Source organism: Gossypium arboreum, chromosome 11, assembly GCF_025698485.1.
Source record: "Gossypium arboreum isolate Shixiya-1 chromosome 11, ASM2569848v2, whole genome shotgun sequence".
Taxonomy (NCBI): Eukaryota; Viridiplantae; Streptophyta; class Magnoliopsida; order Malvales; family Malvaceae; genus Gossypium; species Gossypium arboreum.
In genome coordinates this window covers 91,482,311-91,495,429 of record NC_069080.1, presented here as the reverse complement: position 1 = coordinate 91,495,429, position 13,119 = coordinate 91,482,311, and the positions used below count along the sequence as shown (strand labels likewise).

The 13,119-nt window shown below is 35.3% G+C and overlaps 1 protein-coding gene across 2 annotated transcripts; it reads left to right on the top strand.

Moving 5' to 3' along the window:
• Positions 1-239: 239 nt before the first annotated feature.
• Positions 240-12,320, top strand: LOC108473448 (dual specificity protein kinase YAK1 homolog). Of its 2 annotated transcripts, XM_053021901.1 has the most exons (18): positions 240-1,126; positions 2,704-2,903; positions 4,292-4,445; positions 4,539-4,648; positions 4,776-4,845; positions 4,959-5,041; positions 5,144-5,222; positions 5,313-5,353; positions 6,376-6,498; positions 7,696-7,846; positions 8,004-8,118; positions 8,239-8,321; positions 8,409-8,483; positions 9,145-9,219; positions 9,291-10,117; positions 10,793-10,945; positions 11,484-11,779; positions 11,942-12,320. In XM_053021901.1, the coding sequence occupies exons 1-18, from the start codon at positions 932-934 to the stop codon at positions 12,016-12,018; spliced, it is 2,907 nt and encodes a 968-aa protein (XP_052877861.1). In that variant the 5' UTR covers positions 240-931; the 3' UTR covers positions 12,019-12,320. The 2 variants fall into 2 exon arrangements, with proteins under 2 accessions (XP_052877861.1, XP_052877862.1); XM_053021902.1 differs by lacking the exons at positions 10,793-10,945; positions 11,484-11,779; positions 11,942-12,320 and adding an exon at positions 10,338-10,389 and having other exon boundaries at positions 268-1,126.
• Positions 12,321-13,119: the final 799 nt, after the last annotated feature.

The following is a 13,119-nucleotide window of genomic DNA, read 5'->3' as shown; positions in this document are numbered from 1 at the left end:
TACTTAAGTAAAATATAAAAGTAACAAAATAACTTATTTAAAATCAACTGTATAAAAATTATAAAATAAAGTTAAAACAAAATATATAAAAGTTATAAAGTTATAAAGTTATAAAATAAAGATAAACAAAATGAGGGTATTAATTTAGTTAAATTTTAAAATAAATGCCTCAATATGGGTAAAAGAAGTGTAATGTCAACCGACTAAATTTTTTAACCTCGTATTGTTAATATATATACGATTTCTTAGAAAAGTTGAACCAAAAAATAGGTAATTTTCTTAGAAAATTATGGGAAAATGTCACTGTACAGTATTTCCATGGCACAGCCACAATCCCATAAAATAACAAATCTAAATACGAAAAGAAAATAAAAGCTCCCATTTGGAGGAAGAAAGAAACACGGCGTCTTTGTCCTCTCAGACCCAAAACTCTCTTCTTTTTTTCTTTCTCTCTCTTTCTATTTCTTCATCTATTGATCTTTCTTCTTGCATTTCTTCTTTATAATCTAAGTTTTGGGTCTTTTTATTTTCTTTAAAAAAATCCGATTTGGTTTCTTTTGTTGGTGGGTTTTTGTTTTTGTTTTATTGTGTTTATTTTACAATCTATAGAAGGGGTTAATCCTTTTTCTGTTTCTTCTTTATATCGAAATTTGATTTTTCTTATATTTATTGATAATCTGTGGATCGACCTGGACTTCCAATATTCTGATTCTTCTCTGTTTCAACTGTTAATAAGAGAAAATAAGAAGAAAACTAATGGGATTGGAGTCAGCTGGTGAGTTCTTTGAGAAATCACTGAAGTTTCGATCTTGACTTCAAAATTGCAATCCAATTGCTGATCAAAATCGGGGTGTTGTTAGTTTTTTCAACTTTTGGGTGGCTTCAATTTCAATGGAGCTATTGGGGATAATAGTAAATTTTGGGGTCAGAAATGGTGGATTCCTTTTCTAAGGGGATAGTTATGGATGAGGTTGGTCCTAGTAATCAAAGAGAGCCTCAGGGGGCCTCTGAATTGGGTTCAGATGAAGGGTCTGCAGTGCGATGGCGGCCGAGTCAGCTGGTTTTTGGACCGTATTCACCCAGGAATGAAGCTGGTAGAAAGCCGCGTGTTTTTGTCAGGAGGCCTGTAAGTTATATTTTCTAATTGTTTGTTCCTATTTACTTCTAAAGATTTGTGGGTAGTTTTTTGCATGTTCAAATGTTTAGAAACTTTTGAGGAGCTTTCGATTTGGTTTGAGTTTGAATTGGTGTAGATTAAGAGATGTTCAGCTGGTTTGATTGGTGATTCTGTTTGTCTGACACAAGAGAAGCATATATAAGCCAAGTAAACTTAATCTTTAATGTTTCACTACATGAAATATATCATAGAAAGCTCTCAATTATTATACTTTTCTCAATTTGTATAATGCACCATTTCAGTATCCTAAAGCCGAGTAAGTGATCAGATTTCTTCCAGTTAGAAGAATGCAATATGTTGATACAAATATTAGCAGATTGACTGCAACCTTATACTTTAGATCCCATGTCCTATCTACCCTGATAAGCCATTATTCACTTCAACTCATGCCAATCTATGATGTCTGTAAAAAAGTTAAACTAGGGAGAAGAGACTTTGAAAAATAGTCTCCATGGAGCGCGAATGCTTATTTGTCCTTCATTTGCCGACTGGATCATCAAAGTCTGACCTGACAATGGCACTATGGATCTCCGTCTATTTATTGGATGTTCTATTGTCAAATGGCCTTGTCATGTGCCCTATTCATTTCTTAATGAAGGAACTCATTTGAATTGGTATTTATGTTTTAATGTCTCAATATAGGATTTTTTTTTAAGCAACTATTAGAAAAAGTATATCGGCATATTTCTTAAAATTAAATGTTAAATAGATCTTTCTTGGGTTATACATATGATTTTATAGATCTTTTAAATTCCTAAAAAGTAAAAGAGGTAAACCCAAAAAAATGGCAAAGGAATCTTTTAGGTTGCATTTGATGTTCAAGATAATGGAGAGACTAAGATAACGTGACATGAGCATGGGTATAAGATTGTATTTTATCATCCTATTTTACATGTGTGCCGATTAAAAGTAGGATACGCTTGATTATTATCTTGTTCCATGTTTGGTGCGTGGAAGAGATAGGATGATTGTTGTCCTTGGTCAAAAAGTGCCTTTGCAGCTGTCTAGATACAACTTTTTAAAGAAGACTGCAACTTTAGGAGGAACGCTGGATGCATGAAAAATATGATATCCAAATTATGATTCTTGCCTATAGGTTTTGAAATGATCATTCCTTTTTCCATAGGATTACTCATCCTATTGTCATACTATCCTCTTCTTAAAGGGAACACTAACATTAGATGGACTGGTTCTTATCATATGCTGCTTAGTCCTCCATGCCAAATGCATCACTTATACTTAGTTTTAATGTTGTTGAGAAATAGAAGGAAAAAGAACATTTTGATGAAATGCTTTATGTAGATCCTAGTCATTTAAGAGGTTCAACACTTTTTTCGCTTAAAAATATTTTATTGTGTTTGCAAAAGTGGGCTATCCAATCAACTTGAAATATTATATAATTCAAAGTTTAAGTTTTCAACACTCTATTCAGCTACAAGGCTACTATGTAGTGTGTTGTGAAGACAATTACTTCCCCCTAAATATAAGGCAAATTTTTATGCTGACATGCAGCTTTAACTGTGCAGTTGGTGGCAAGACTGACAAAGGACATAATTGAAACATTTCAAATATGCAATCCACAATTTAAATATTCAGAAGAATTGAACCCAAAGCGGTTTTTGACTAGCCCGTCTGTTGGCATCCTCAATGATGGCTATGACAATGTGAATTCAGATCTTATTCTATCAGTGAACTTTGTCTTGATCAATTTAGAAACACAGCGAAGGTTTGTTACTGCTTTTCGTAATTTTCCTCGTGACATTGAACTTAATTTCTGAAGCATTTTATATAGTTTTCTTTTCAAATAGACTTCACATGGGCCTTGTGGATTTTCTTAATTTTGGAATAAAGACAGTTCTTTTTCTTTAACTAAAATTTTCATTTGTGCTGCTATCAACAACTAGTTGATCCTAAACTAAAATGGACAATTTCTTGACATTGAAGTGTCAGAAACAGTGATCATCTTGAAGCACATATTTGTTTCTCTTTCATGTCACCTTTAGTTTCTCTTTGCTATGGCAGACACTTGCTTTGTTTTGGCTTTTGAACTCTGAAGTCCAAACCCTGGCTTGCCAAATGAGTTCTATGTCAGCGTTAATCTGGGGCTTTGGGTTTGCCAAGCTTTGTGAGCCAGTTTTTTAATTAATTTAGAAATTCACCAATCCTCCCCTAATCCATCATCTCCTCCTTGTAGAGTTTCAATTTTAAAATTTTAATCCATGTACCTAGCTGATCTTTTTCTTCTTTAAGTTTAGCAACAACAACAACAACAAAAAAAAACCATTTCTGATCCTGTTCTTCGCAACCCCAGCAAAATCCCTGTGGTTCGTTTCCAAAGGTTTTGGGTGCTATAGTAGAGCTTTTTAGAAATAGAAGACTTGGGGGCAGTGCAAGTATGACACTGTGTTGGCTCTGTAAAATGTCATCCCAAGCCTGATTCAGGCTTGGCTTAGCCAGTGAAATTGTTGCCTTGTGGGGAAAGTCGTAATCATTATTCAGTTACTGTAATAAGCTAAGAAATCAATTTCAAAATTAGGTTAGTGGAACTTCATTGTTTGATGTGCTGGGCAGTCTTATAGTTGAGTAAAAATGCCAGAAGAAAAATTTACCAAACTTGGCTTTGGCCTATACTTCTACATGTGAGTTTGTTAAATTCTTTGGCTTGTATGGGTGGGTTGTTTTGTGAACGGGCTTGCTTTAGTCAATGATTAGCATGGTTTTAGAACAAAAACTGCTTTCAAGGTGTTCTTCTATGTGCGTAATTGAATTTTATGGCTTTTCTGAGCATGAATAATACATTTGATTCTATATGCTAATATTACTTACATTAGCCAGGTATGGTTTGCTTTTCTCCTTAACAAGGCAGCAAACTTGTTAACTAATGAAATTGAAAAGATATTATCCATTATGAGAAACAAAGGATAACCAACCATTCAAAATAAGGAAAAATATAAAGAAAGAAAATGAACTCATATCATTCATGAAGGCTCAGGTATTTGATAGACTTATGAATATAACAACGTAACAAAAATATTTCAGGTGGCCGGTCTATTATCATTTAGAATTGAGTTTATTGGAGGAATCTTTTAGTCATGATTCAATGATTTTCTGTAGATATATTGTCAAAGACGTTCTTGGTCATGGGACTTTCGGGCAGGTTGCGAAATGCTGGGTTCCAGAAACAAGCAGTTTTGTCGCTGTGAAGATAATTAAAAACCAGCCTGCTTACTATCAGCAGGCACTGGTTGAAGTTTCTATTTTGACAACGGTAATTAAGTTTCTTAGTGCTGTATGTGTCCTTATTTTACAAATACCCCTAGTGAAATATCGTTGTGTTCGCTTCATTGTTTGCCATATGCAGTTAAACAAAAAATATGATCCAGAAGACAAGCATCACGTTGTCCGTATATACGATTTCTTTGTACATCAACGTCATTTGTGCATTTCTTTTGAACTTCTGGACACCAACCTGTAAGTAATCTATTGGCATATAATGGAACAAGATTCATTATTTAAATTTCTTTTACCCTTTACAGACAGATTCTTATATATATATATATTTGGGTAGCATGTTATTAATATTTTCCTACTGATCTAGGTATGAGCTTATCAAGATAAACCATTTTAGGGGTTTGTCATTGAGCATTGTTCAGCTGTTCTCAAAACAGGTATTTGCAGTTCTCTTATAGCAGAATTTGATTCTGAGCTGAATAATGATTAGACTAGCTATAGACATCCCTTTCCAATGGTCTTTTGATTGCATAATTTTGATTTTATATAGATTTTACGTGGACTGGCTTTATTAAAAGATGCTGGAATAATTCATTGTGATCTTAAACCAGAAAATATTCTTCTGTGCACAAGGTGAGTTGCTTTTTCTGGGTTACTCAGGATTTACAAAATTAAAATAAATTTTTTTATATTTCTTTCAATGAAGTTTTTATATTTCTGTATTGGAAATAACAGTGTCAAGCCAGCAGAAATTAAAATAATTGACTTTGGATCAGCTTGCATGGAAGATCGGACTGTTTATTCCTACATTCAGGTTTCCTCCATCACTATCGCTTGTTATACTGTTCATTGTTGTCATGCTCACAAGGGTCTTATGGCTGTGTTTTCTTCTTTTCTTCTGCAGAGCCGGTATTATAGGTCTCCTGAAGTTCTTCTTGGGTATCAGTATCCTTTTGACATGGATTTATAGCATTCGTTCATTTCTATCACTTGATCTTGCTTACTGCTTTTGTCTTTTGGTGGATCACGGTGTTGTTTCATTCCTTGTAATATCTCTTCTCATCTTCAATGACTTGCTGAACTGTAACTTTGGTGGAATGAACTTCAGCAGAACTTATTTGACATAACCAATCCTCAGGTTTTAAATGAACCTTTGGAGTTCAGGTTATTTATCATGTGAATCATCAGGGCTTATGTTCATTATGGGTGCGAAAATTTTTACTGACCTTTTATATGGCTCTGAATTTGTTGAAGGTGTTCTCTGCTGATATAACAACTTACTGCTGCAATTTTTGTTTTATTCAATGTATTAAATAATATTTTATTAATACTGACCTTAATGAGATCCTTTTTTCTTTCATCTCAACCTGTTTCGGGTTTGTATCTGTTGTTTGATCTATTATAAGTATAACATAAGGTAGGAAGGGCATAAAATATCAAACATTAAACCTCAAGTAGATTGTTCAAAATGTTGGTTTGGGCTTGTCTGCCTTTGTCATTGTTTTACAGTTGAGTTATTTCATTCATACCAACCAACAGTAGATGGACTGGAAAGAAACGAGATAAAGGTAGGTTTGCACTCATTGTAATATCTCAGATCATCTTTAAGGTATTTAACTCTTTTTTCCTGGAGGATATGGAACTCTATCTAAATTGGCAAAATAACTTATTTGCTTGAGTATCTGCAGTATAACTAAGATCTTTCTATGTGAAGTTGATCTCTTTCAAATAATGATATAGAATATTTGGTCTTATTTTCTATCGCTGTTTTCTTTAACAAGTTGCAACCTATATAACTTTTTATTTATCACATCTTTTAGTCTGTGGAAGTAATATTAGAAAACACTCATTCTAAAAGGTGTTCTGTGGTTGCGATTTGTTATTATCTTTAATGATTCAGTACATTGATTTTGATTTCAATGTCTTCTGTTATGATTGTTTTAGTTTGAACCTTGATCCTTGTTCAGATATACAACAGATATTGACATGTGGTCCTTTGGCTGCATAGTTGCCGAACTCTTTTTAGGGCTGCCGTTATTCCCAGGTGCTTCAGAATTTGATCTTCTAAGGCGAATGATTGAAATACTTGGGTATGCCTCTTGCTTTGGTGGATGCATTTTGGCTAACAATTTCACGCTATTCTAGGCATCAGTTTCTTCTGATTGATTTAGGAATAGCTATTTCTTTGGTAGGTTTTATAGGAGGATAATCAAGCAGGTTGTGTCCAAATGAAAAAGTGTATAGATTTTTATAGTTTCCCTTAATTAAATGATGCCATACAAGAAAAGAGATAAACTTTTTATTTGATTTTTTCTTAATTGCAAATATTTTATGCATATTGCAAATTAGAAGTGCAATCCCCCTCCCCCTCTCTCTCTCTGATTTATGTTGTTCAATCTAAAAGTATTATGCTGACAAGTTGGATCCCTTAAGATCATTCATCTCTCGCACTAGCAAGATAGGCATGAATACTTTTGAGAGAGCTGTATGTACATAAGAGATAGGTTAATATTGCAGGTTAGGATATTTATAACTTTCTCATCAATGTCAATTGTCTAATTTGATTTCATGTTATATAAGAGCCTCTAAAGGATGCTCTGGAATTCTACATATGTCCCTGAGCATTAGGAAAGTATTCTGTGAGTCCCCTTTGGGGGTTCTAAGATTGACCACCCGTGATCACATTAAACAATTTGGTTCGTATTAGAATTTATGCTTATTTAACAGACTATAATGCCTTATTTATGTTTGTTTCAAAAGAGAAAAGAGTTAAAGACATGCATGTGCTGTTGCACACACATTCAGTAATTTGATCTTGTAGTTTGACTGGTCTACAAGATTAGTCTAAAACAAATGGTTTCTGTTCACTAAAAATAGAAGTGCCCCTGGATTATGCTGTGTGCTAAAGTTACATTAATCTTTGAGTTAAAATTTGGTCACCTAACTGACTTAATTCATTGAAGTTTAGAGTTGTACATGATAATGTGTATTCTATCTTTAGAGTTTCAGAATACTTCCTACTTCATTTTCCTTGAACTATTTTTAATCAGTTGTTCTTTGTCGTTCTGCTATTTTCTTGCATTCAATATATATAATTTGCTGCTTATCATTTTCTTAATATCTTCACATATTCTTCTGTTTCCAGCTTATTTCTCCTTACCCCATAATAACATGGTCACAATCAGATACTCTATAAGTTGAAAAGTTGTTTTTTCACTCATTACCTATTCAATTGTATTTTTGGACTTTCTGTGAACAGCTCTTTATATATGGTTGTATTGTTGTAGAGGACAACCCCCTGATTATCTTTTAAAGGAGGCAAAAAACACAAGTAAGTTCTTTAAGTGCATTGGAAGCATCCACAATATGGAGAATGGTGAAATCTCCAGTGGTGGCAGAAGTGCATACCAAGCTTTAACAGAAGAAGAATATGAAGCTGTAAGTGTTCATATTTGCATTTTTGAAGAAAAATTCTTAAAAACTAGTATAAGAATAGGAATTCCATACGACTGGTTCTTGTTAATTTTTATGCTTTAACATCTCGTCTGTGTAATTCTTTTTCATCCAATAGTCATTGTTGCTTGTTTCTGTTCAGAGGGAGCTAAAAAAACCATTGATTGGCAAAGAGTATTTCAGTCATAAGAACCTTGAAGCAATCGTTACAAACTATCCTTACAGGAAAAACTTGCCTAAAGAAGATATCATTAAAGGTTTGCATCTAAGCTTGAAATTGAGCTTACAGGCACAGCTTGGCATGGGAGGAAAATTTTTGTGTGACTACCACCTGTTAAGAATCTACTAAAGCTTTTTTTATAATGAATCTGTCGCAGAGAGTCAAATACGATTAGCTTTGATTGATTTCTTGAGGGGATTGGTTGAGTTTGATCCAGCAAAACGGTGGTCGCCTCTTCAGGTCGTTGAAATTTTCCGTGGATGCTTCTTTATCATGATATTCCGATTAATATGATGCAATATTTAGAGTTTCAACTGCGTCGTGCAGGCTTCAAAACACCCTTTTGTTACTGGGGAACCTTTCACATGCCCATACAGACCTCCCCCTGAGACACCTCGCTTGGTAAGGGACCTATGCATTTAGCTGTGCAATTGAAGAAACTTGAACCTTATGTCATAATATTATATTAACTATGTGGGGTTTGTTTTAATTTTTCATGAACAAATATAGATGCATAAATCATAAATTAGGAAGAAAAGAGGGAAAAGGAAAAAATAAAAGGCTGCGGCAGAGGTAGAAGAGGGAAGACTTGAGACCATGCATACGGAGGAATTTGCTAGTCCTCTCCTGATTTCCATAATGATTGCATGTTTATTCTTAGTTGATTGGTCATCTATGTACCTATGTGAGAACTGTTATAATCATATGTTATACACTAAGCACTTATATCTTATTTATAAAACACTGTTATAAAAGCTTGAGGTTGATTAAAATAATTTCACATATGAAAAACTTATCCTGGAGTTCTGTACTTGTCAAATATGAAAAACTTATCCTTTTTATTGTCGTTTTCTTCATGATTGTTTCTGTGAGTATGAAATTCTTTTTTGGGCTTTATTGGTCTTCACTTAAGTTGAGCTGATTTTCTGTCATAGCAATATGTTGTTGTTGGATTGCAAGCATTATGGAAGTTAATATGCACCTGTTATTTCATGGGTGAGAAATAGAAGAAATGACACTTGTCTAACGTCTGGTGCCTTTTTTTATTTATATTTTTTTATAGCCTGTTGCTCAAAACTTAAAGGTGGATCATCACCCTGGTGGAGGGCATTGGTTTGCAGCTGGTCTTTCTCCTAATGTAAGATGTGATAGAATTGAAGCAATATTTTAGTATTAGTCTTATACTGATCCATATTTTCTATTGTGTAGATTCCAAACAGGAACAGAGTTTCCATCCATAACAGCCCACACTTCCCAATGGTGCCATATGGTCATGCTAATAGCTATGGCAGTGTAGGAAGTCATGGTAGCTACAATGATAATACTGGGCTTGGAAGCAGCTACGGGAGTTACGGAGATAATGGTAATATGTTTGCATATTATTCACCTGTTGGTCCATCTGCAATGAACATGCATCCACAGAGTGGTGCATCGATGCTTGGAAGTAGCCCTGATGCTAGACGAAGATTTCTGCTATACTCTCATGGGAATGGACTTGGTGTGAGTCCATCGGCTGGAAACTTTGCACCACTTCCCCTTGGTACTAGTCCCTCGCAGTTTACTCCTCCAAACTCCTATGGTCAAGTTTCAGGTGGCTCTCCTGGACACTATGGTCCTACTTCTCCCGCACGAAACAGTTGTCAAGGATCACCTTTAAGTAAGATGGCTGCAGCTGGGCAGTTTAATAGAAGAAAAGGTTGGGGATATTCTGGAAGTTCCCAATCTCAAGAGAGTTCATCATCTCCAAATTGGCAAGGACAAGTGACCGATGGCACCGTTTCTAACCAAGCTGAGGGAAACTCTCAAGTGGCTGGTGGTCTGCACTCTAATATACAGTCAAATTCTAACACAGCCAACTGGAAGCAACAGCGAGGTGGCATTGGAATGGCTACAAGTTACTCAATTGTTCAGAAGATTCCAAGCTCCATAGGACTTGGTTCTAATGTGCAACTGCAGTATTGCTCAGGAGCAACTCAAGACAATTCAGAGGCCAGCATGCCGTTGCCTGATCCTGGAGATTGGGATCCAAATTATAGGTGGGTAGAGAATTCATTGCAGTCTAAACTTATGCTCATCAAATATTTAAGATATATTTGTCATGTTTCTGCTGCACACTGCCTACAGGGTGGAGACCATATGTTAATGTACTGATGTTTGTCATGTAGTTTAGTAGCCATCACTTTGTCCTTTTCAGTTCACTGTTGTATACCAGTATTTCCTTATTTTGTCGTGCTGATGTGCATTTATTCTTTATAGATTGCTTGCTGTTATAAAGTAATAATATGAAGAGAATGGGAGCTTATCTGGATACACTTGAGTATGATCCAATATATTTTTTGTGTTGCATTATAGTCTTTTGGGTGGTAATAACTTACAGTCTAAACACTTTTGCTTTGTGAGAAGAGTTGATAATTGTGCTGCCTATTGATATCTGAAATGGTTCCAGCGAAACATCAAACAACTTCTGGTATGTTAACTAACTTGAACAAATACCAGAATTTCTGAAATTCTGGGTTATTGATTGATATGTTCTTTATCGTAGAACATGCGCACTGGTATTTTATCTGATATCCTGTAAGTTTTCTTGTCCGTCAAAAATCTTCCATGCTGCATCAGGAATCAGGGATACTCCTAAACCTGAGGGTTTTGCTGTGATTTTTATTCTACGATCTTTTAGCTTCTTATATTACTTGCATTTGTTGTCACCATAGTGATGAACTTCTTCTGCAAGAGGATGGATCAGATGAAAGTTGCATATCAGCTGACTTTAACAGAGGAATGCATATTGGTTCAGTTGATTCATATGCTGGAGTTGGAAGATTCAACCTTGCCTTAACCACAAGCTCAAATTTATCGACTCAAAGGTAATTTCATATCCTTTTCCTCTGTTGACTTTGTTGCAAAATATATATGTGTGCACGCTTGCTTTTAGAGTATTTACAAGTACAATCACATGTACAGTCACAAATAATACATGTCCGAGCCACTATAACTAGAATGAAATCAATAGAAAGCACAATTGAACTAATATATCTGGACAAGACCCGCACATGGTGGACTTAAACCCATAGTAAATATGGGGAAGAGCCCACACATGGTAATTACGCATGATGGGGCTCGAACCTAGGTGTTCAAGGACCCAGAGCGTTAAATAAATCCTTGTACTTTTCATTTGTCTTTCTAAATCATGTCTGGTTATGCTTATGCCCTTGTTTTTGTTTTCCGTATTAAAGGCTATAGTTTGCATTTGTGTTCCATATAATTGATGCAGCCCAAGATGAGTTCGTCCATTGCAGAGATGGAAATCTTCAAATATGTCAAACATACAAGAGCAGAGCTTTGGTTTTTTGTTGGAACACCTCTTCACTGTTCTTGACGTATTTCTATATTGTTTGAGTGCAGACAGAATGGTCCTATAGGATTTTCACATTTGGAAGTGGGTAGTCCTCCAACTAATGATTGGCATACTGGATATCCCCGCTTTACTTCAAAGCAATCTCACTTCACACCACATATGACACAAAATTATCCCAGTCGGTTGGGGCAACAAACCCTTCCGCGATTCAATCATGGGAGATCCACTGGTGCTCGAAGTAGTGAATGGAATCAGATGAAAGTCCAACTCCCTGCTCCTAGCTTTAATTCAGGGGGACCACGTTCTCCTGGGAATAGTTCATTTAGTAATGGCATGCCATGGGGTACTTCCTATCTTTACACCATCAAACTACTTTTAGTTACCTCCTATTCCACTTAGTAATTTCATAGAGCTTCTTGTATTGATCTATATGATATTTGTTGGATATTTTAGGGAATAGAATGAACTGATTCCATTTTACTTGATCCTGGCATTGTTAATGTAGGGCGTAGGGCAAATCATCCCGTCTCAAATATTCCACCAGCATCCCGTGGAAGAAAGGACTATGGAAGGATTGCTTAATGGTGGAATCAACTTTAATTTTTTATGGCGTGGGATTATGTTTTGGGTGTTTGACAAAGAAATTTGTACTCGATAGTTCACTTAACTAGTGAGCTCATTATAAGCAAATGCTCATCCAGACCATGCTCATTCGTTGTGCTTTTCATAAATATAATTCATGGTGATTGTTTTGCTTGTCTTCCTACATTTTGCATGCAATCGCTACTCTTTTGTTAATGATGCTTGGGTGGTCCTGGTCCTCGTCCAGGTCCTTGCTTGTATTTCCAAAAGGCTAGATTTCTAATTAAGTTCAATTCTTGAAATTGCTTTTTAACTTGTTTGAGGAATTTAACCATATTACTAAGTCAATCAAAGCAGCTGCTGAAAAGTACTCAAGAGGAAGTTCAGGTTTGAGCCGATATCTTCAATTAGTGGTAGAGTATATTTATTTTATATGCATGATCTGTTGATCTGAAATTCTTTCCTTTTTGATGTTTACACTCTTGGTGATCGGGGAACTGAAGATTCTCCAAGAAGCCAATTTGCATGATCTTATTGTTTCTCAATTGTGTTTCTGTTCCTACAATTACAAAGACTTGTAGAAATATACCAAGTCTTACTAAGATTTATGTTGTCAATCAATGTACAAGATCCTGTCATCACCTTTCTCTCTCTATATTCTTCAAAAAATTGCTTTTAAGAAAATAAAATCTTGTATGTTGTTGCTTGAAGACTGACAGCAGCTATGCTTACCTGGACTTTGGATAGATTGTCAAATATGGATATGTTTGTCTTCTTTAAGGCTTTTTTATATACTTTTGAAGAATGATACCTTTATATCCATATGTAAATGTGTCAAACACAGAGTCCGGGAAACATAAGGAGTTTGTGCGATGATACTCTCAGGCCTTTGAGTTTGCATTCTGCTGCAAAGCCTAGAATGATGTTCTCTGGGTCAAGATTTCATGGGACTCTTCACTGCAAGCGTGGCTGCAAAACATGGTCGCATGTGCTTTAAAGAGGTAGGTTATGAGGTAATGTCTTAACAAGACTATCATATTCATGACTGAGTCTTTCAGTACTAGGTCTAGAACAGAAAAAACTTGGTTGCTGCCGTTTCAT

Coding starts and splice junctions, on each gene's coding strand:
- LOC108473448 (XM_053021901.1), top strand. CDS start 932: ATGGTGGATTCCTTTTCTAAGGGGATAGTTATGGATGAGGTTGGTCCT. Junction 1,127..2,703: donor GTGTTTTTGTCAGGAGGCCT/GTAAGTTATATT, acceptor TTAACTGTGCAG/TTGGTGGCAAGACTGACAAA. Junction 4,446..4,538: donor AAGTTTCTATTTTGACAACG/GTAATTAAGTTT, acceptor TGCCATATGCAG/TTAAACAAAAAATATGATCC.